Source organism: Dendropsophus ebraccatus, chromosome 2 (genome assembly GCF_027789765.1).
Source record: "Dendropsophus ebraccatus isolate aDenEbr1 chromosome 2, aDenEbr1.pat, whole genome shotgun sequence".
Lineage (NCBI taxonomy): Eukaryota > Metazoa > Chordata > Amphibia > Anura > Hylidae > Dendropsophus > Dendropsophus ebraccatus.
Window position 1 is genome coordinate 65074873 of NC_091455.1, and position 20378 is coordinate 65095250.

Below are 20378 nucleotides of genomic sequence, written 5' to 3' on the forward strand. Positions count from 1 at the left end.
GCAGCTGCGCACCTCCTTTTTCTGGCTATATATTTTAATCAATTCTCTTTTTATTGTTATTTTCACGAGAGCAAGAACTAATGACAATCCAGTCATAAATAACGGCTGCTGTTTTCAATGAAAATGGATGTACTTTTCATAGAGAAATGTGTTGCATTAAAGTCAATGCAAAAAAACGGCCGTTGTTCACATGGGTAATGGTCATTTTGCCTTTATCCTTAAAATATCCATTCTGACCCTGGGGGCTTATACACACAAGCGGGTCAGGCGCCATCGGCATGCAGTTATTTGTTTTTAAATCCGTGGCATATGGAGCTCCAGGAATGCCCTATACGCTACACCATGTTACAGCCTGAGGCCATGTTCACATGTTGTAAGACACCGGCTGTTCTGTGACCCGTCCGGGTCACGGAGCGGCCAATGTCAGAGAAGATCATCCCAGCCGTTACTGTAGTACCGGCTGGATGATCTTCATTTCTGATGAATTGGGATGCCGGCGCATCCGTGTGCCCCCGCATCCCAATTTACCATTGCACACAATGGAGCGTTCAGCCGGAGCCACATCCTCCATTGTGAGGAACTGACATGTCTTTGTGCGGCCAGATGGAATCCAGGCCAGAGCATATACTATGGGAGGCATTTATTAAGTCCGGCGTTTTTTACGCCGGACGTAAAAATGCCCCCGCAGCTCCGGCGCTACGGAGATTTATGTAGAGGCGGACTGCCTCTACATAAATCCCGTGCGCACCGTTGCGCACCGCCGAAAACCTACGCCAGCTGAGGACTGGAGTAGGTTTTCGGCGTACATTTTGGCGGAACGGATGATAAATCGCGCGGACTCTGAGTCCGCGCCCTCCGTTCCGCCCACTCTCCGCCCCTTTTCCGCCCCCTGGCGTACTCGGCGGAAAGTGCCGATTTGCGAATATTTTATTCGCAAATCCGCCATTTTTGCTTAAAAAAAGACGCAAATCGGCACTTTCCGCCGAAAATCATCCATTCGCCGGATGATACATGTGGCCCTATGTGTATACGCTACGGCCGGGATTGCATTCATTCAAATGCAATGCATGTTTTGTATAAATCACGGCCGTTGTTGTATACTGCAACATGGGCCATGATTTATGTAAAACATATGTTGTGTGAACATTGCCTGAGGATGTATGGTGCTGTTATACACTTACAGCAGTAGCAGCAGCACAGGTAGATGGGAAAATTATCATGTAGTGCTTGCCTCATCAAACTGGACCCAGGTTTGTGTCAATCCAGAGAATGCAGCAACAGACAGCTCTTCAAATCAAAGGAGTGTTTATTTCACCGGAGTGCAACGTTTCGACTTGCTTGAGAAAGGCTCCTATTGTTGAGCCGAAACGTCGCACTCCGGTGAAATAAACACTCCTTTGATTTGTTGCTGCATTCACTGGTGCTGTTATACAGCCATATGCACAAGCCCTTAGTAACCCTTGTTGATCACACACCCCATAAGTCCTCTTTGCAATACTAAAGAAGAACGGACACTTATTGGCCCTTATCAGTTGAGTTGACCTGCTTCTGCACGTATTATTTTAATTCAGAGACCAGATAATTTCCGCCTTTGGCTCGTCATACACAAACATTTCCTGCTGTTCTTCGATGCATCGGATTGGCACTGCAACCTGTTATTTAGTCGTGATTTATTAGAACACCCTGAACCCTTTCATGTAACTGCTCCCACAGTTTTACTCGCCCAACCCACTATTCCACCAACATAGATGGCCCATGCAGATGTGTTTCTCTCTATTCAGGATTAGTGTCAGGTGTATGCTGAGACACTCCATAGAGGACTGTCTTATGCCACCCCAAGGCTATTTTCTTTTTGGGCAGACAAAACATCCAAAGAACTGCCTGTAGTTTTACCTGCTTTCTGGTATTTTTTTCTGGCATTTTATCCCTCGTGTTTTTTTTTCTCATTACAAGTCATGTGATCATTTCATCATACGATTCCAGAATTTTTATAGAAGAATTGGGGAAGAAAACACCAATATGCCTACAGACATGGCATTTTTTCCCTCCTCTGTAGAAGTCTATTGGAAGAAAAACACCACTATTTCTTGGGGAGAAAAAGGTAAACGCATGGCCTGCTGCAACTTCGCAGAACTGCAAAAGAGCAGAAAAACACCCAATATCTTTGGGGTAAAAACACCAAACCCCAAAACATACTATGGGTATTGTGTCATAGTTCTCCATTGACTCCCAGCTAACATCTGACTGCTGCCAAAAAACTGCCATGTACAATTTGGTTTTATTATTTATTTATTGGTGAAAAGAATGTCTAGTCCACTCTCAATGACAAGGTCCCACTAAACACCCCCATAGTAAAATGATCACCCCCCCCCCTGCAATGCTCCCCATAATAATAATGCTCCTGCTGTGCCCTATAGTAAAATGTGCTGTGCACACACACAAAAAAAAAAAGAACAAAACATAATACTCACCTACTCTGGGCATGGAACAGGTCTCTATTCTGGCCTCCCGTCTGTGAGCGGTGGGGAAGGCATCCTCCAGCAGGTGCGATGAGGTCATATTATTGCCCCAGCACTCCTCGCCAGCAGCCTATGAGAATGAATCAGAGGGCTAGCATGCTGACAGTTCCCACTCCTCAATTCTCTTCACTTCAATGTTCAGCCACTGCATTGGTGTTACATTGAGCGGGGCATCCCATGAAGCTGTGCAGCTGCTGCTTCTAGGGATGCTTAAAAGGAATGTGTCATCATGCCCACCAGTATGCTGCAGGTTTTCATGGCACCCTGTTTGGGAATCGCTGTTTTAGGCTATGTTCACACTATGTAAGAACAACGGCTGTTTGACATGTTCACCCCACCGTTACTGCAGTATCGGCCGAATGAACATCATTTTATTATAATTGGAATGTGGGCACATTTGGGTGTGCCTGCAATCCAATTAACCATTGACCTCAATACAATGACGTTGTGTAATACATTGTGTGCACAGTGGCCGCTGTTCCCCATACAATTCTACAGAGTGTATTCTTTTTTTGACAAGAACGGCTGTTATAATCGGCAATAACGGCTTTTTGTTCTTGACAAAAAAGGATACACTTGTGTCAACATAGCCTAAAGGCCCTATTACACGAAGCAATTATCCTCCGTATTCGGCCAATAATCGTTTTGTGTAATAGAAGACCGCGATGTCGGCTGATCGTTGTCTTTCAACATGTTGAAAAATCAATGAGCATGATAGCAGGGATATGCTGCTGTCACTCCGTGTAATAGGAGCAGTGGCAGCAGACCGCCCCTATCTTTTTTGGGCTGCCCGGACGATCTAGTGATCACCCGGGCAGCCCACCCTGCTCTTACCCGCTCCCTGTTGGCCAGTGAGCGGGGAACTAGGAGCGAGCAAGCGCTTATCTGACAGGTTGGCGCTCGCTTGCTCCCTCTCATCGCCGTGTAATAGGGGCTTTAGTCTGTAGCCAGTCAGAGATAGACAAATCACATAGGAGGCGTATTCCCCTGACCTCTAAGTGTAAGGTGCAATCTACCACATATAGATGAAACATGCCTATATCTTGTTATTCTCCAGTATATAGAACTGCCTGCAATGAGAAAGTGATTTCAGGCCCATACCCTAAAGATGAGTACGGTAAGGAGAAATATCAGGCAAGATAAACCCTGCATAAGAGCAGACAATTACATGTGTATTCCAAGCCATAAGTGCTTCAGAAATACACATTTTCCGCTGGTAGTTTGGGGGCGTTTTTCTTCTTGCAAACAATTTTTGAAGCTTCTTTTTCTTGAGTGTTTTCAGGGCTTTTTATGTGACATGTATTTGCCATGCATTAGGAGTGTTTCTCAGTGCTCCCATTGCTTTTAATATCTGCTTCTGTATTTTCTGTACAGACATGACATGTATGTAGATGTATGAACAAATCCTAAACCTATGGAGAAGACTGAAGCCGTCATGCTGGGAAGTGCTGGGAATGTGTAGGACTCACATAGATAATTTGCAAATCATTTGTATGGTTGGAAATACTTTATTGAGGCGTTTTATGCCAGTTTTGCCTCTAGGCATTTTTTCCAATATGTTGAGCATGTTAAATAAGAGGGAAGAAGCTTTCACCTTGTACACAGTGTACCTTAGTTATAACCAGGAGTGGTTCATAGACATAGATACAGTACAGTACAGATCCTCCCATTATAGTTCTTTCTATTGGTTACACCTGGTTTTGGTTACTGATACTGACCAGAATACTGTGTGAACATAGTCTAAGAGCTTTCTGTCACTATCCTGTGTAGAAAATTGGCAGTGAGAACATGAAATAACTGCAAATTGTTCTGCTGAAGCCGTCCGTCAGGTGTACTGTATGTGTCGGGAGTATTACTTAACATATACCATCAACAATCCGGGCCAATGTATAGCACCCAGAGGTTCCAATGGTAAAGGAGTTCTCTGGAAAAAAGGTTTTCAAATCAACTGGTGTCAGAAAGTTTTATAGATTTGTTATTTACTTCTATTTAAAAATATTAAAGAGGACAGGCTCCCGACCCCCCGCTAGAGCCCTTCATACTTACTTGATCGCGCCGACGCTCCATTCATTCTCTATGAGCGTCACACTCATCTCAGCGGTGCACACACCGGGCTTGCCGCGGGGATATCTCCGTCCCAGGATCGGCCGAAGAAGCAGGACCCGGCGCGATCAAGTAAGTATGAGGGGCGCTAGCGGGGGGTCGGGAGCCTGTCACCCCAGCACCGGGGGTGACAGGTCCTCTTTAAGCCTTCCAGTACTTATGAGCTGCTGTATGTTCTGCATGAAGTGGTATTCTTTCCAGTCTGACACAGTGCTCTCTGCTGCCATCCCTGTCCCAGACAGGAACTGTCTAAAGCAGGAGAGGTTTTCTATAGGGATTTGCTCCTGTTCTGGACAGTTCCCATCACAGACAAAGGTGGCAGCAGAGAGCACTGTGTCAGACTGGAAAGAAAACACCACTTCCTGCAGGACATACAGCAGCTGATAAGTACTGGAAGACTTGAGATTTTTAAATAGAAAAAAATTTACAAATCTGTATAACTTGCTGATGCCAGATCATTTTTTTCCCCTCTGGAGTACCCTTTTAAATGAAAAAATAAGCAACAACTGTTTAGGCAGCTAAGATATTTTATACAATTGAAAAAAAGCAAAGGCAAGGTGCTGGCGGATTAGTGGTAAAATGATTCTCTGTGGTCTCAATGTAATTGTAGGGAAAAAACGTGATGATGAAACTAATACATGACGCTCAACGATAACAAACAGCGAACCCGACATGGTTACATATTCATAAAATACTAGTCTAATCCCTACTTGGAGTATGTAGAAAGGAAAGCCGCACTGCTTGGGGCCGCTGTGCAGAATGGAGGGCATTCTGGCAATGAGTCACATCTATGGCAATTCTGTAAGACATCTGGACTTTGTCAGTAATGGCTCCGATCCTGTGCATGTGTCCATTGTATATATGTATATATGGGCGCTCAGTGCTGTGTTATACCTGCAGTCAGAATAGTCCTATAGGATGAGATCTCTCCCAGAATGAGAGGCTTCTCTGCCAAGTGCTCAGATTCTGACACTACATAGTGGCACACCGTCATTTACATGAACCGCCCCTATGTGCAGCAGATCTCTGTATAATAAAGCGATTATGGCATCTTATGATCAGTGCAGGGTGTATGTGCGCTCCTGTGACTCCTATCATGGGACAGGGGACACAGGTACACATGATGACACCAATGCTTTCTATTGCTTCCAATAACAGAAGTAGAACAAGAAGGAACTGATATCTCTAGGTATAGAGCCGGGGTCACACAGAATATTCCGCCAGTCATTTCCAGTGAAAATAACACAAAAACTACAATGGGAAGATCTGCACCTTTTTTATAAATAATAATAATAATGATATTTATTTGTATAGCGCCAACAGATTCCGCAGCGCTTCCCCCCCCCCCCCCCCCCCCCTGTGTTTTACACCCACTCCTGGTGCCGGCCAAATCCGGTCAGTTATTTTGGCCAAAAAGAGCAGGGGGGGGGGAATCTTTCTGTTCTAGTTTTTCTTTTTTGGCTACACTTCTGGATTTGGCTAAAAATACTGTGTGTGAGCACAGCTGTATAGGGTAGAATAGTGTCCGACAATGCTAGGATATCTGCCCCTGGATGTGGTTGGGATATGTCGGAGTTCTTAAACAAATCCTTAGGAAATACTCCCCTTCCCTCCCATGAAAAGTGTGAACAGAGCCTGAGACTACATGCAGTAATGGGAAGCTACAGTATATGTGGTGCCATAAGAGTGCTCTGTAGGGGTGTCTGGCTGGGGGTCCTGATGTACACATCTTACTGTGAAGTAGGTGCTAGACTCCCCATAGGCTGAAGCAAAGTCCATATCCCTGGATGGGGGCCCCTGTGGTGGTTGTTTCCACCATGGGATGAGGCTTTGTCCATAGAGCCATGAGGGCAGCAGGCAGGAGCTGGGCACAGCAGTGGCACAGGGATGGCAGGCAGTAATCTATGACAGGACTGTACCACATGGCAGCATAATGTGGAGCCCCCTGTGTGAGGCTCGGGCAGAGTGGCTGGCAGTGCCCGGGCAGGGTGGCTGGGGCAGAGGCTGGCAGTGCCTGGGCAAGGTGGCGGGTGCAGAGGCTGGCAGTGCCCAGGCAGGGTGGCTGGTGCAGAAGCTGGCAGTGCCCGGGCAGGGTGGCTGGTGCAGAGGCTGGCAGTGCCCGGGCAGGGTGGCTGGGGCAGAGGCTGGCAGTGCCGGGGCAGGGTGGCTGGTGCAGAGGCTGGCAGTGCCCGGGCAGGGTGGCTGGTGCAGAGGCTGGCAGTGCCCGGGCAGGGTGGCTGGTGCAGAGGCTGGCAGTGCCCGGGCAGGGTGGCTGGCAGTGCCCGGGCAGGGTGGCTGGTGCAGAGGCTGGCAGTGCCCGGGCAGGGTGGCTGGTGCAGAGGCTGGCAGTGCCCGGTGGCTGGTGCAGAGGCTGGCAGTGCCCGGGCAGGGTGGCTGGTGCAGAGGATGGCAGTGCCCGGGCAGGGTGGCTGGTGCAGAGGCTGGCAGTGCCCGGGCAGGGTGGCTGATGCAGAGGCTGGCAGTGCCCGGGCAGGGTGGCTGGTGCAGAGGCTGGCAGTGCCCAGGCAGGGTGGCTGGTGCAGAGGCTGGCAGTGCCCAGGCAGGGTGGCTGGTGCAGAGGCTGGCAGTGCCCGGGCAGGGTGGCTGGTGCAGAGGCTGGCAGTGCCTGGGCAGGGTGGCTGGTGCAGAGGCTGGCAGTGCCCGGGCAGGGTGGCTGGTGCAGAGGATGGCAGTGCCTGGGCAGGGTGGCTGGTGCAGAGGCTGGCAGTGCCCGGGCAGGGTGGCTGGTGCAGAGGCTGGCAGTGCCCGGGCAGGGTGGCTGGTGCAGAGGATGGCAGTGCCCGGGCAGGGTGGCTGGTGCAGAGGCTGGCAGTGCCCGTGCAGGGTGGCTGGTGCAGAGGCTGGCAGTGCCCGGGCAGCATCCTCCCTCCACGTGTGCGGTAATAATAACAACAGCGGAGCCGTGCGCTGCCCCCTCCCCCGTCCGCCCGCCCCCCGTCCTCCCCGTCCCCTCCCCCCGGTCTGTGAAGGTCATTACACCCAGGCAGCCGCGGTCCAATATAGCGCATGCGCCCGGCCCGGGGACTGGCAGAGAGAGGCGGCACAGCCTCGTATACACAGCAGGCAGAGGGGAATAAAGAGGCAATATGGCGAGGATGCCTGGCAGCGGCGACTGCAACCCGGGCACCGCAGACAGCGACCCCCTACATGCCCAGCCCCGGGCGGCTCAGCACCGCATGCAGCCGGGCAGCGCGGGCGAGGAGGAGGAAGAAGAAGAGGAGGAAGATGAAGATGAGGAGGAGGATGATGATGATGATGATGAGATCCAGGAGGTGCAGATCACCGGGGATGATGAGGACGACGAGCTGCTGCTGCTGGAGGAGGATGAGGAGCTGGAGGAGGAGGATGAGATCCAGCTGGAGTGGGAGGACGGGGCGCTGCTGGAGAACCCCTACGGCCGGCCGCCCGGCATCCCCCCGCATCCCCCTTCCCAGCGCCCGCTGCTGCCGCCCGGCCTGCGCCCCGGCATGGTGGCGGACGATGTGGAGCCCATGCTGCTGCAGCTCGGGGCTGCCGGGGGCGGCATGGACGGAGCCGGCTGTGCGGGATCCCCCTCCTCCGAGCGGCCCGAGCGAGCCCGGCTGAGCGAGAACACCCGCCTGGCCACCCGCTACGCGGTGCGCATCTTCCGGGAGTACCTGAGCGAGAAGGCGCAGAGCCCGGACTTCGAGAGCATGGACAAGGAGGCGCTGTGCCGGGTGCTGCGCTCCTTCTACGCCGAGGCTCGCTCCAAGAGCGGCCAGCTGTACAGCAAGTCTTCCCTCATCAGCATCCGCTCGTCCCTCAACCGCTACCTGAACGAGCCGCCCTACTGCCGCACCCTGGACCTGACCAAGGACCCCGAGCTGCGGAGCGCCAACCTCACCCTGGCGGCGGTCATCCGCAAGCTGGAGGAGCAGGGCGCGGGGCCGGTGGTGCAGAAGCAGGCGATCACCCGCGCGGACCTGCGGAAGCTCTACACCTCCTGCGTCTTCAGCGCCTCCACCCCCTTCGGGCTCCTCAACAAGGTCTGGTTTGAGACGTGCATGTACTTCTGCACCCGGGGCCGGGAGAACCAGAGGGAGCTGGAGGAGGACTCCTTTGGCCTGGCCATGGACGAGGATGGCCGCCGCTTCGTCTACTTCAAGGCGTTGGGGCCCTACCACAAATCGCGCTCCTCGTCTTGGGGCAAAAAGCGCGGAGCACCCGGTGGAGCCGCCACGACAGATAGCGACGAGGAGAACCTGCCCCGTATGTACGAGACTGGCACAGAGTTCTGCCCCTATGCCAGCTTTGTCAAGTACCTGGCCAAGCGCAATCCCCTGTGTAAAGCCTTCTTCCAGCGGCCCCGGGACCACTGCAGCGAGGCCGACGTCACCTGGTACGAGAACAAGGCCATTGGGAAGAACCTTCTGGGCACCCGCATGCAGATGCTCTCCAAAGCCGCCAAACTCTCCAAGACTTACACCAATCACTGCATCGGTGCCGTGTCCGTGGCTACGCTCAACAGCATAGCCGGCATTGGCACCAAGCTGGGGCCCCCCTACTTCATGGACAGTATGAATGGTACCAGGCACAAGTCACCACAAGCCACTGGCAACTCTTACATTCTACCCAAGCCCAGTAACGTGCCTGACCTCAAGCCCGAGCTTCCCACCAAGCGGCCGCTTTATGAGGCCAACCCACCTGGAGAAACGTACAGCCCACCTTCTCCTAAGAGACTATGTGTGCGGCCTGTGGAGCCCTCGGACTGTGTCCTGCTGGTATCTGTCAAGAACGACTCTCAGCCCCCCTGTCCAGAGACCAATGGTCACATGGTGCTGGCGGCCTCCCCTGCGGTCACCTCCCCGGCAGTGCTCTCACCTGTACAGGTAACTCAACTCTCCGACTCTTCCTGTGGTGGTGGTGGTACAGATAGCCACAATAAGGGGAGGATAGCTTCCCACATGTAATGCCTACATAGTGTCAGCTTAACTAAGTAGACCTGACCACACACTATAGTGCCAGTCACTAATATCTACTCTCATATTGTACCCACATAGTACCAGCATAACTAAGGGTCCTATTAGACGGGACAATTATCATGCAAAAAATGTATATATCGATAATGGCTTTGTGTAAAGTCATGGTTAGTCATTCGCTTATCATTCAGTGTAACTTCACATAGTTGCCCACACATTGTGCCCCCATAGTACCAGCTTTACTGAGAGGGGTATAGCTGACCACACACTGTGTCCCTAAAGTATCAGCTACAACGAAGGAAGTATAGCTGCTGACGTGTAGTACCTACATAGTACCAGCTTAGCTGGGGGTAGTCTAGCTGCCAACACACACTGGTGGCAACTCACATTGTAGTAATTTTTCAGACTCTTTTACCAGTTCTACATGTACCTGCACCAATTTTATAAAAATAACCCAAGTTGTTCATATATAGCTAACAGTTTCCTGAAAGCAAGGGTCTAAATGTAGTCTGGGCTGGAGTAAATTTTTGCAAAAAATAAAGTAGTGTAGAAGCCAAAAAGTCGCAACTTTTTGAGCAAATTGCCGTTTGTACAATATTTTGTGAGAATTTTACAGAAAAAAAGCTGTGAAAAATGAGGGGAGAACTGACTACTTTTGGGAAAGTATAGCTGTCCACACATTGTGCCTACATAATGCCAGCTTCAGTAAAGGAAGTATAGCTACTGACACACCATGCCCACCAAGTAACTGGACAGTAATACTGGTGCTGAGTAGGCACAGCGTGTCATCAGCTATACTTTCCTCAGTTAAGCTACATTGGCACAATGTGTGAGTAGCTACTTAGGAACACCATGTGTAGTCAGCTATACTTGGTTAAGCTGGCACTATGTGGGCACAACCTATGGGCAGCTATACTTCCCTCTGTGTAACTAGTACTAAGTGGGCACAGTGTGTCAGCAGATATGGACAACTATGCCCACTTTGTATCAGCTACACGAAAGGAAGTACACCTACCCACACACTGTGCCTAATTATAGCAGACCACAAATTGTGTCCTTATAGTACCAGTTACACAGGGAAATAAAGCAGTCCACACATAGTACCATCTTTACTGAAGAGAGTAGAGCTGCTCACATCACACTAGGCCCCATATTACCCGACACACTGGGGGTAGTAGGTGTAGTGGCTTCATATTGAACAAAAGTCATGGTTCTAGTGTGAACATAGCTTAAATTTGCAGTTACTTTTCTTTGGAACTTTCTGGAATGATAAGTGATATAGATAAGTAAATATGGATCTATACCTTAAACACTCATCTGCTAAACAGATCTGAATTCTTGTGTTTTTATGTTGTTTTTTATGGACAGTTCTGCCCTTCCATACAACATTATAAACATGCTTATTCTTACCTCACCGCACTGCTCCGGGGTCCTCCTGCAACGTCTTTGGGTCCCCCGCTGTTTGATCCTGCTGCCAGACATGACAACAACGCGGCCAGTGATTGGCTAAGCGGGCTGTCCCTGCAAAGACGAGGACACTGGGTGAGCGTGGTGAGGTAAGTATAGCATCTTGATTATGTTGTATGGAAGGGTATACCCTTGGGTATGTTCACACTGAGGAATAGGTGAGTATTCAGCGAGTAATTCAAGAGTGGAATTCGAGTGGAATTGAAATGGAATTCCAGCAGAATGCCAGAGGAATTTAAGCGGAATTCAAGCAGAATTCAAGCCCTATTGACTTCTATAGGATTCATCTAATGGAATCCACCCAAAAAATTGGGTGGAAAGCCCATTAAATCCAATGTACATCTACAATGTTCATTTTATACATGCGGAATTTCAGGCGGATTCCATGTGCATTTTGATGCGGTTTCTGCCTGAAATTCCACATGTATAGTGAACATACCCTAGGGTGTATGAGGCAGCCTAAGGCCCAAGGTGACCATAGGTCTACTGATCCACACTGAAAGAGGTTGTCCACCCAAAATAAACTTGTCCCCGAGAGATTGCAGGGGGTTTGATCTCCTAACCTGATGCTGATGGCCTGGCACTGGCCCTAGCGCTGGGAATGCACATACAGCCCAGATTAGGTGGTGTAGCTTGGCCAGGGTTGGTTACCTATTCCTAGTGAATCACTTCTTGTTATGATATAACCACATTGGGGGCATTTATCTTTTTTATAATAAGATTCTCTTTGACATGTATTTCATATATCCTATATGGATGTGTACAAGAGGTCACTTTTATAGTGCAGCCTACATGGATATGTGTATATTCCCTCTAACTGGTCATGGCTCAGTCCATAAGGTAAGCATTCAATCTGTGTTAAACAAAAACTGGAGTATTCACAACAACCGGTCACAGCCCTGGTCTCCTTTAACTGTTGCTTATTCAAAAATGGAAGCTGAGCTGTGAATTCTGAACACAATATAGTATAACGCTACAGCACTTCTTGTGCTTTATGATAATATACACCATGCGTATAGACTATATGTACAGTAACAGTACAGTAAAATATACCTTTTATTTTCTATTACTGATTATAAATGGAGGTGTTTGGTAGCATACATCTATATTAGGTAGTTTATATGAATTTAAAGTGACTGTACCACCAGGCCCAGGCTGAAACACTGGAGGCGTGCCGACCCACCCTTAGTGGGAGAAAACCCTAGCCCCTCTATGATAGGGTTCCATTGATTCTAATGGAGTCACGTCATGGAGGGGCTGGGGTTTCTTTCCACTAAGGGTGGGTCGGCCCGCCTCCAGTGCTTCAGCCTGGGCCTGGTGGTAAAGTCACTTTAAAGGGTTGCCTACTAATGCTATCCATGTATCCAGTAACTGGCGACTGAACCCGGTCGGCAGTCATCTCTTCTTATACACATGAACATTCATCCAGCCCACCAGACCCTTCTTTCCATTGACATCATCTTTTGGTGGAGGCCAGCAGCAGTGGGTTCTGCCAACTTTAGTATAAGGTGTAAGGGCTCCTTAAAGGGGTTATCTGGGAGCTTAAGATGGCTGATGCCTTCTGTTCCTGTGCATCTGTGGCTCAGAAGATATGGAGGGGGAAGGCGTGTATCCTGATTATCATGTGTGGGCAAAATCACACCCATACGCGATGTCCAAGAGCTTCACAGTGTCGCTGTAATGTCAGAATTGGGAATAAAGCCCCTACTACACGGGGTGACTGAGAGGAGCACACAACCGCTGTCAGCACGCTCTCTGCTTGCTGGCTGCGCCATTACACGGGGTGGCTGAGTGCAAATGGGGCCGTGGGGAGCCGCGGGGGGAGGTTGTCTGGGTGATCGCTAGATCGTCTGGGCAGCCTATAGCAGATAGCAGCGGTGTGGTGGCAGCAGATCGTTGCTATATTAGTCGTTTGTCTTTCAACATGTTGAAATACAAACGACTGCAACGATCAGCCGACATCGTTCATGACGGCTGATCGTTGCCTTCTATTACACAAGACGATTATCGGCCATGAGACCAATCAAATGCCCGTCCCCACATTCTCATCTGTGAAGGTGACAGGATGCTCATTTTTTTTTTTAAGGGATTGTAATAATTAGTTGAAAGACTTCTCATCCCCCTGGTGTTAGGTGTATTAATCATTAAGTAGATCACTAATCACTAATGCAGTTATGTTTTATCTACCTGTATTAAACAGGTATTAAACACTATGGCGGTTAATGAATATAGGAAAGGCTATCATAGTACTCTATTAGTTTCTCTCAGCAAGCTGGTGTGAATTGGCTGGATGAAGTCCAGGTTGTCTGGGCATTTAGAAGTGTATAAATCAAAGGAAAAAAGTGTTCTATTTCCCATAGAACATTTTTTTTTTCTTCAATTTATATGGTTTTGTTTTGCGTAGGATTTTCACTATTGAGGGGAAAATTGTGTTTTTATTCTGTATCTAGAAGTGTATAATAAATTCTGGCCTATAGTTTGTATATGTGTAGCCCATGGCCCCCACACCCTGTGTATACAGTTCTGCTATGATGAGACCCATGCACTTCTCAAGTCTGTATAGAATCCCAAGGAAAAATGCTGCACCCAGACCATGCTACATGTGGAAAATAAATAAATCCCTAAAATGACACCGAGCAAAAACATTTCCTATATAATACAATCTACTATAACATCTAGTAGCAGAAGCAAAAAAAAAAAAAATTCCATTAAAAATGCTGCGTGTGTGAAACTAGTCTAGTAATTCTAGGAAATCTTCCAGTTTTATATTCTCATTCCTTATTGAAGTGAAAAAGCACATTCCCTCTAAGCCCTCCGTGTTCAGTACATAGATGAGTATATAAGATCAGTAAGTCTATACGGCAGCTCTGTATATATAGCATTAGGTCAGATCCTACCATAAATCATAACCTATTATATATACTGTCAGACTTTGCTGAGCCTTATCCCTTCAGATCCTGTGACTGACTGTATGTCTCTGTGCAGCGCCTGTACCGGGACGTATAGCTTCCCAGCCACAGGTTGTTCCCAGTACAGATAAACCAGTTTAATGGCTTAGAGAGAATCTAGTAGGCCGTGTCCTCAGCTGACTCCTCAGCGCTTCCGCACACTTATCCTCAGATGTGACCTGCTTGGGAATCCTGAGGACAGGGCTGATGCATTGCTCTATGCAGTGGCAGGGCTTTGCGAATAATAGGCGACATGCTCAGTCCTGATTTTTCCTGAGTAATAAGCTAATAACTGGTTATAGAGTTGTTAATGCTCTTGGCGGGCGGCCAGCAGTCCTCCCAGCTAACAATGTACGCTCCAGCATCACTACTGCCCTATACACAGGGCTTGTCCACCTCCACAAATACTTTGGTCAGTCAGGTTTTCTCTTGCCATTCATTAACATGTTTAACCCATAAGGCTAGGGCTGTGCTGTACTTGTGGAGCATTTCTGAGAAGAGATCCCGGGCGAGAAGCGATGGGTGTCATCTTTCCCTGCCAGGCGTGGATGTGTGCTGAGCCCGGGCGTTTGATTGGCAGCGCTCGGCACACGTGATGGTTCACTGAGGTTTACTGTTCACCTCATTTGACATCAGAGGTCAATGACTGTGGTTGTTGTTATTCTTCTTCTTCTGACGTCAAATTCCTTCCCTCAGGCTCTTCTTGAGCCTCAAGAAACTATAGCAAATCATTGGCCAATGTTTTCTGCGTGTGGACTGAACATCTTGTTATTGAGATTGGTGTCTTTATATATCTAACTAGTAGTAATGTGCTTAGCTGTGCTGAAGCTGAATAACCCCTCCATGTCTGACAGTTCTCCTCTGTTTCTGTCACACACAGAGCATTGTTAGGTTTATCTCTCTTTTCTGTTGTTTAATTTATTTTTTTTTTAATTTGATTTGTGAATCAGAGTATAATTCGACAGAGATTACCTGTTCCTCCTTATCGCTGAGTTAAAAGCAAAGCAGCTACATAAGAGGCAGTGTGTGACAGAGGTGTGGTGAGGATGACAGGGCTGGATGCACCCATGAAGGACTGTCAGTTTCCCTCTCTCTCTGCGCCACTTGTTAATCTAGCCGTGAACAGAAGGGAACTGGTTGCACAACATTAAAGGGGATGTCCGGAGATTTCTAAAAGTTGTCACAGGAAGGGGGGAAATTACAAGTAACAACTCACCTTACCCTGTGCCTGCAGCAGGAGCGGCCTTGGGACCCCCGCCAGGCTCCAGGATCTCCGGGGTGTCCACGTCACAACCGACTGATGGACTGGCGGCTCAGCCAGTCAGTGACTGTGGCGGGACGCCACTCCAGTCACTGATTGGTTGAGCAGCCAGTCTATCAGCCAGAACAGGCACTCCCCCCCCCCCCCCCCCCCCCCCCCCCCAAGTCGTAACATCATCACGGGGGTCCAGCGCCACCTCAGGCACAGGAAGAGGTAAGTGCGCACTTGTAATAAATTTCCCCCTCCCCTCCAGGCTTCCAGCCTTTACAAAACGCTGACTTCTCTTTTTAGGGTGCCTTTACAAAGAGATTTATCTGACAGCTTTTTGAAGCCACGGCCAAGAATGGATTTGAAAAGAGGAGAAAGCTCAGTATTTCCTTTATGGCCTGTTCTCTGTTGATTGTCTGTTGCTGGCTTTGGCTTCAAAAATCTGTCAGAAAAATCTCACTGTGGAAAGGCACCCTTATGGTGCGTTTACACAAAGAGATTTATCTGACAGATTTTTGAAGCCAAAGCCAGGAACAGACTATAAACAGGGTGCAGGTCATAAAGGAAAGACTGAGATTCCCTGTCTTTTCAAGTCCATTCCTGACTTTGGCTTCCAAAATTGGTCAGATAAATCTGCCTGTGTAAATGCACCATTAGGCTATGTTCACACTACGTATGAGTCCGGCTGTAGTTCGTACGCAGCCGTACATGTGCGGCTGAAAGTACGGCCATGGGAAAAATAGACATGCGGCTGGATTGCGAACATGCGGGCGAACCGCAAACATACGCCCGTAGTACAGTTATGCTTCCTTAGCTTGTTTCGAAGCGATCTGAGGCAGGTCATTTACTTGGAAATCTTCGCCCAGCCCAATAAAACACACAGAACCTTTTGGATCTAAAAATCAAGTTCAATTTGGCTGAAATAAGTACTTCGTACGGGACCGCGTGGAAATCCACGGCCGTGAGTTGGAACATTTCCGTCCTCAAACAATGGTCTTGTTCATTTTTCACGGCGCCGTATACGATCCGGCCGTAAGCTCATACGTAGTGTGCATTGTGCGGGCGTATATCGCATACTTTCAAGGGAACGCATCAACCTCAAAACTATGTGCGTATATTTGCGGTTTGCACTACGGATGGATTCATACGCAGTGTGAACATAGCCTTAAGGAGTATTTCACTCGCAAATAACATTTCATATGTTACTGTTCAGTATTCCTACCTTTCTGCGCTTCCCCAGTTTCTTCCTATGGCATCTTTGAGTCCCCAGCTTCAACTTCTGCTTCCAGGATGGACTCTTCTAGGGGTTACAACCCGCTGAGTGTCACACTCAGACGAGTCTGTCTTGGAAGTGGAGGTGGGATTGCTCAGTTGGGCACCTGAAGATGCTGTAGGAAGACACTGGAGGAGCGTGGAAAGGTAAGAATACACTATTTGTTTTGTTATCCCTATGGACATTTTTCACAGCGCTGTATATGATCCGGCCGTAAGCTCATACGTAGTGTGCACTGTGCGGGCGTATATCGTATACTTTCAAGCGAACGCATCAACCTCAAAACTACGTGCGTACATTCGCGGTTCGCACTACGGCCAGAAAGATACGTAGTGTGAACATAGCCTTAGTGTGTGATCAGTATGTTTGTGCAGTTTATCTTTGACTTACCATCATGTGATTTGGCTGGTAACAAAAATACAAATAAAGGAGACTGCACACACAACTTACAATTCACAAACTTGCCTGTTTATTACGTTTTGGGCTGTTTTGAAATAACGGCCGTTATCTGCCATTAAATGGTGGCCATCCACTAAATTTAAACATGGCCTTTCTTTATTTTCAATCCACTTCTGGTTTTGGTTGAAAAATAATGACCAAAATACTGTGCATGAACATAGCCTTATGCTGTAGTGCAACCACATTGATAATTATTAGATACTGAATATTAAATACTGTAGCTCATCATGATCGTTGAGGTGCTGACACACGGCATCCCCACGATCAGCTGTTCAGCACCCATACTATACTGTGAAACAGGCAGGAAGTAGTTTGTCTCCGGTCACTTTGTAGTGGTGGCGACCTGTAACTGCAGCTCAGCTGCCATTAAAGTGAACAGGAGTTCAGTTGCAGTAACCAGGTGAACAGAGACAAGTGCTTCTGGCCCCACTCCCTGCATAGTGTGGCTGATCAGCGAGGTCGTCGGTACTCCGCTGTACTGATCCTGTGGATAGCAAATCAAACCATTTTGCCTGGAAAACCCTTTTAAGTGGCCATACACCATAAAAATCTGTTAGACCACTTTTGACTAAAATATAAGGAGGCCCTTAGCCATATAATTTATCAGCGGTCTGGTGTGTATCTACAGGTTTTGGACTGTTACAAGGTTTGGGGTTGCCCATTGGTTACTGTGTGCTTATCGGGCATGAATCCCACTGTGATCAGCACTGCCTAGGACGTAATGTATACCATTGCGGTCGCATCAGCTGTATACAAAAGAGCTGTCAACATAAAACATATGGTAACTGGTATAAGTGATTAAAATAGGATAAATGCTGTGGGTTGTATAAGGACCATTTACTGCAGTTGTTTGGCTCTTTTCTTTATGTTCATGTAGCAGTGTATTTATATTGTATGTAATAAGATGTATTGGACTACAACAACATTGTGTGGCTGAAAAATCGAAGCATTATACCCATCCTACATCGATATTCTGCTTCAAAAACAGCTCAGTAGTGATATTTTCAGCATACAGTAGATTTTACTAGGTCATAGTCACTTTTAGTATACAGTCTACCACATTCAGTATATAGTGCCATAGACAGTGCCGCTCTGGAGCATGTGTATCCAGCCCAACAACATTTGACTTGTAAAGTGCCTGCACTGACTGGCCTCTCTGCTGTATAGTACTACATGTCCCATGCTGCTCTATACCTGGATGAGCTGCCAGGTGAGGACAACTCTATTAGTTTATCGGTACACAGCATGCAGGACTGTGCAGAAGCTCCTGTTCTCTACAAAGAAAGTCATATCCACTTTCCAGCAGCTTTCTGGCTACTAAAAGGACTTGCTGTATGTGAATTGGTTTTCTGCTTCTTTAATCCTTATTTTTTATATTTTTGGGTAATTATTTTGGTGGTTTCCAAACCAGATACTAATTTTCCTTAGGGTCATGGGATCTAGGTACAATGCCTTTAAGGGTAGGTTCACACACACCGTATCGCTGCGGATCCGCAACAGATCCGCAGCAGTTTTGATCTAAATAACTGAACATAGCATCAAATCTGCAGCAGATCTGCTGTGGATCCTGTACGTGTGAATGCACCCTAAGGCTATGTTCACACTGCGTATGAATCCGTCCGTAGATCGTACGCCGCCGTACATGTGCGGCTGAAACTACGGGCGTGGGAAAAATAGACATGCGGCCGGATGCGTACGCACCGCAAACATACGCCCGTAGTACAGTTATTCTTCCCTAGCTTGTTTCGAAGCGATCTAAGGCAGGTCATTTACTTGGAAATCTTCGGCCAGCCCCGTAAAACACACTGAACCTTTTGGATCGAAAAATCAAGTTCAATTTGGCTGAAATAAGTACTCCGTACGGGACCGCATGGAAATCCACGGCCGTCAGTTGGAACATTTCCGTCTTCAAACAATGGTCTTGTTAATTTTTCACGGCGCCGTATACGATCCGGCCGTAAGCTCATACGTAGTGTGCACTGTGCGGGCGTATATCGTATACTTTCAAGCGAACGCATCAACCTCAAAACTACGTGCGTATATTCGCGGTTTGCACTACGGATGGATTCATACGCAGTGTGAAGATAGCCTTAAGGAGTATTTCACTCGCAAATAACATTTCATATGTTACTGTTCAGTATTCCTACCTTTCCGCGCTTCCCCAGTTTCTTCCTATGGCATCTTTGAGTCCCCAGCTTCAACTTCTGCTTCCAAGATGGACTCTTCTAGGGGTTACAACCCGCTGAGTGTCACACTCAGACGAGTCTGTCTTGGAAGTGGAGGTGGGATTGCTCAGTCGGGCACCTGAAGATGCTGTAGGAAGACACTGGAGGAGCGTGGAAAGGTAAGAATACACTATTTGTTTTGTTATCCCTATGGACAGTAACATATGGAATGTTATTTTTTGAGCACCCCTTTAAACTCTGATTCCAAAATGAATTTAATGGGATCGTCTAGTTTGTGAAAAGAAAAATAAGAGATGTAAAATGTGTTATAAGTGGCATACTTATGGGCACCATGGCTCAGCACTGTACAATGATGCCAGCAGCAGTGCGTGGCACGAGACCACTGGATGACTGTAGTGGTAATAGGCTGGCAGCTTGTAAAGACTGCTGGAGTGACAAGGGATTGAGGTAGGAAGTGTTGTTATTTTTCTTGTTGTTAGCATTTATAATATTTGCATCTTTTTTTTCCCCAACCTTAATTGCATTTTTTTTTATTTTGCCTTACAAATATTTTTTTAATGACTTCTTATTACGTGGTAAAATAAAGGATGCCAGGAAAAAGTATAACTTGTCCCTCTTATACGATGGGGGAAACAAAACTTTAAAAGGAAGAAAACTTCAAAAAGCCACAAATTGAAATTGGAGAAGGAGTTAAAGGGGTTATCCAGCGCTACAAAAACATGGCCACTTTTCCCCCTACTGTTGTCTCCAGTTCAGGTGTGGTTTGCAATAAAGCTCCATTTACTTCAATGGAACTGAGTTTCAAAACCCCACCCAAACTGGAGACAACAGTTGGGGGAAAGTGGCCATGTTTTTGTAGTGCTGGATAACCCCTTTAATATTGAGGGACCATTGTACTGTGATGCTTTAGGTCATTACACCTGTGGTCACTTGGATGAACTATGGATGGAGCTCTCTGTTTTCACCTCTTTTTTTCCTACAATATATATGCGGATTACACAGCTTTTCCAGATTCCGCAGGTTTGCCGGTTGTCAGACCCCAACTGATCAGATATTGATAGCCCATTAATAAAACAATATTCTGAGAATCACCCTTTAACCACTACTTTAGGGTCTATTCACACGTCAGTATATTTTCCAATCCGCAATTTTGAATCCGTAAGCAATCCGCAAATTTTCATTCGTATTGCATCCGTATTGCATCCGCATTGCA

At 47.6% G+C, this 20378-nt stretch overlaps 1 protein-coding gene across 2 annotated transcripts in view; it reads left to right on the plus strand.

Annotated features, from left to right (window-relative positions):
* The window catches only part of KCTD1 (potassium channel tetramerization domain containing 1), a 71107-nt gene that overhangs the window by 24014 nt on the left and 26715 nt on the right, over positions 1 to 20378 (plus strand). The window contains exon 1 of one of the 2 annotated variants that reach the window (XM_069957674.1): positions 7488 to 9493. The exons of the other annotated variant lie outside the window; for it this stretch is intronic. Coding sequence (XP_069813775.1) covers positions 7730 to 9493 — 1764 coding nt within the window. The 5' untranslated portion in view covers positions 7488 to 7729. Of the gene's footprint in view, positions 1 to 7487; positions 9494 to 20378 lie in introns of those variants that run through there. 2 annotated transcript variants of the gene reach the window in all.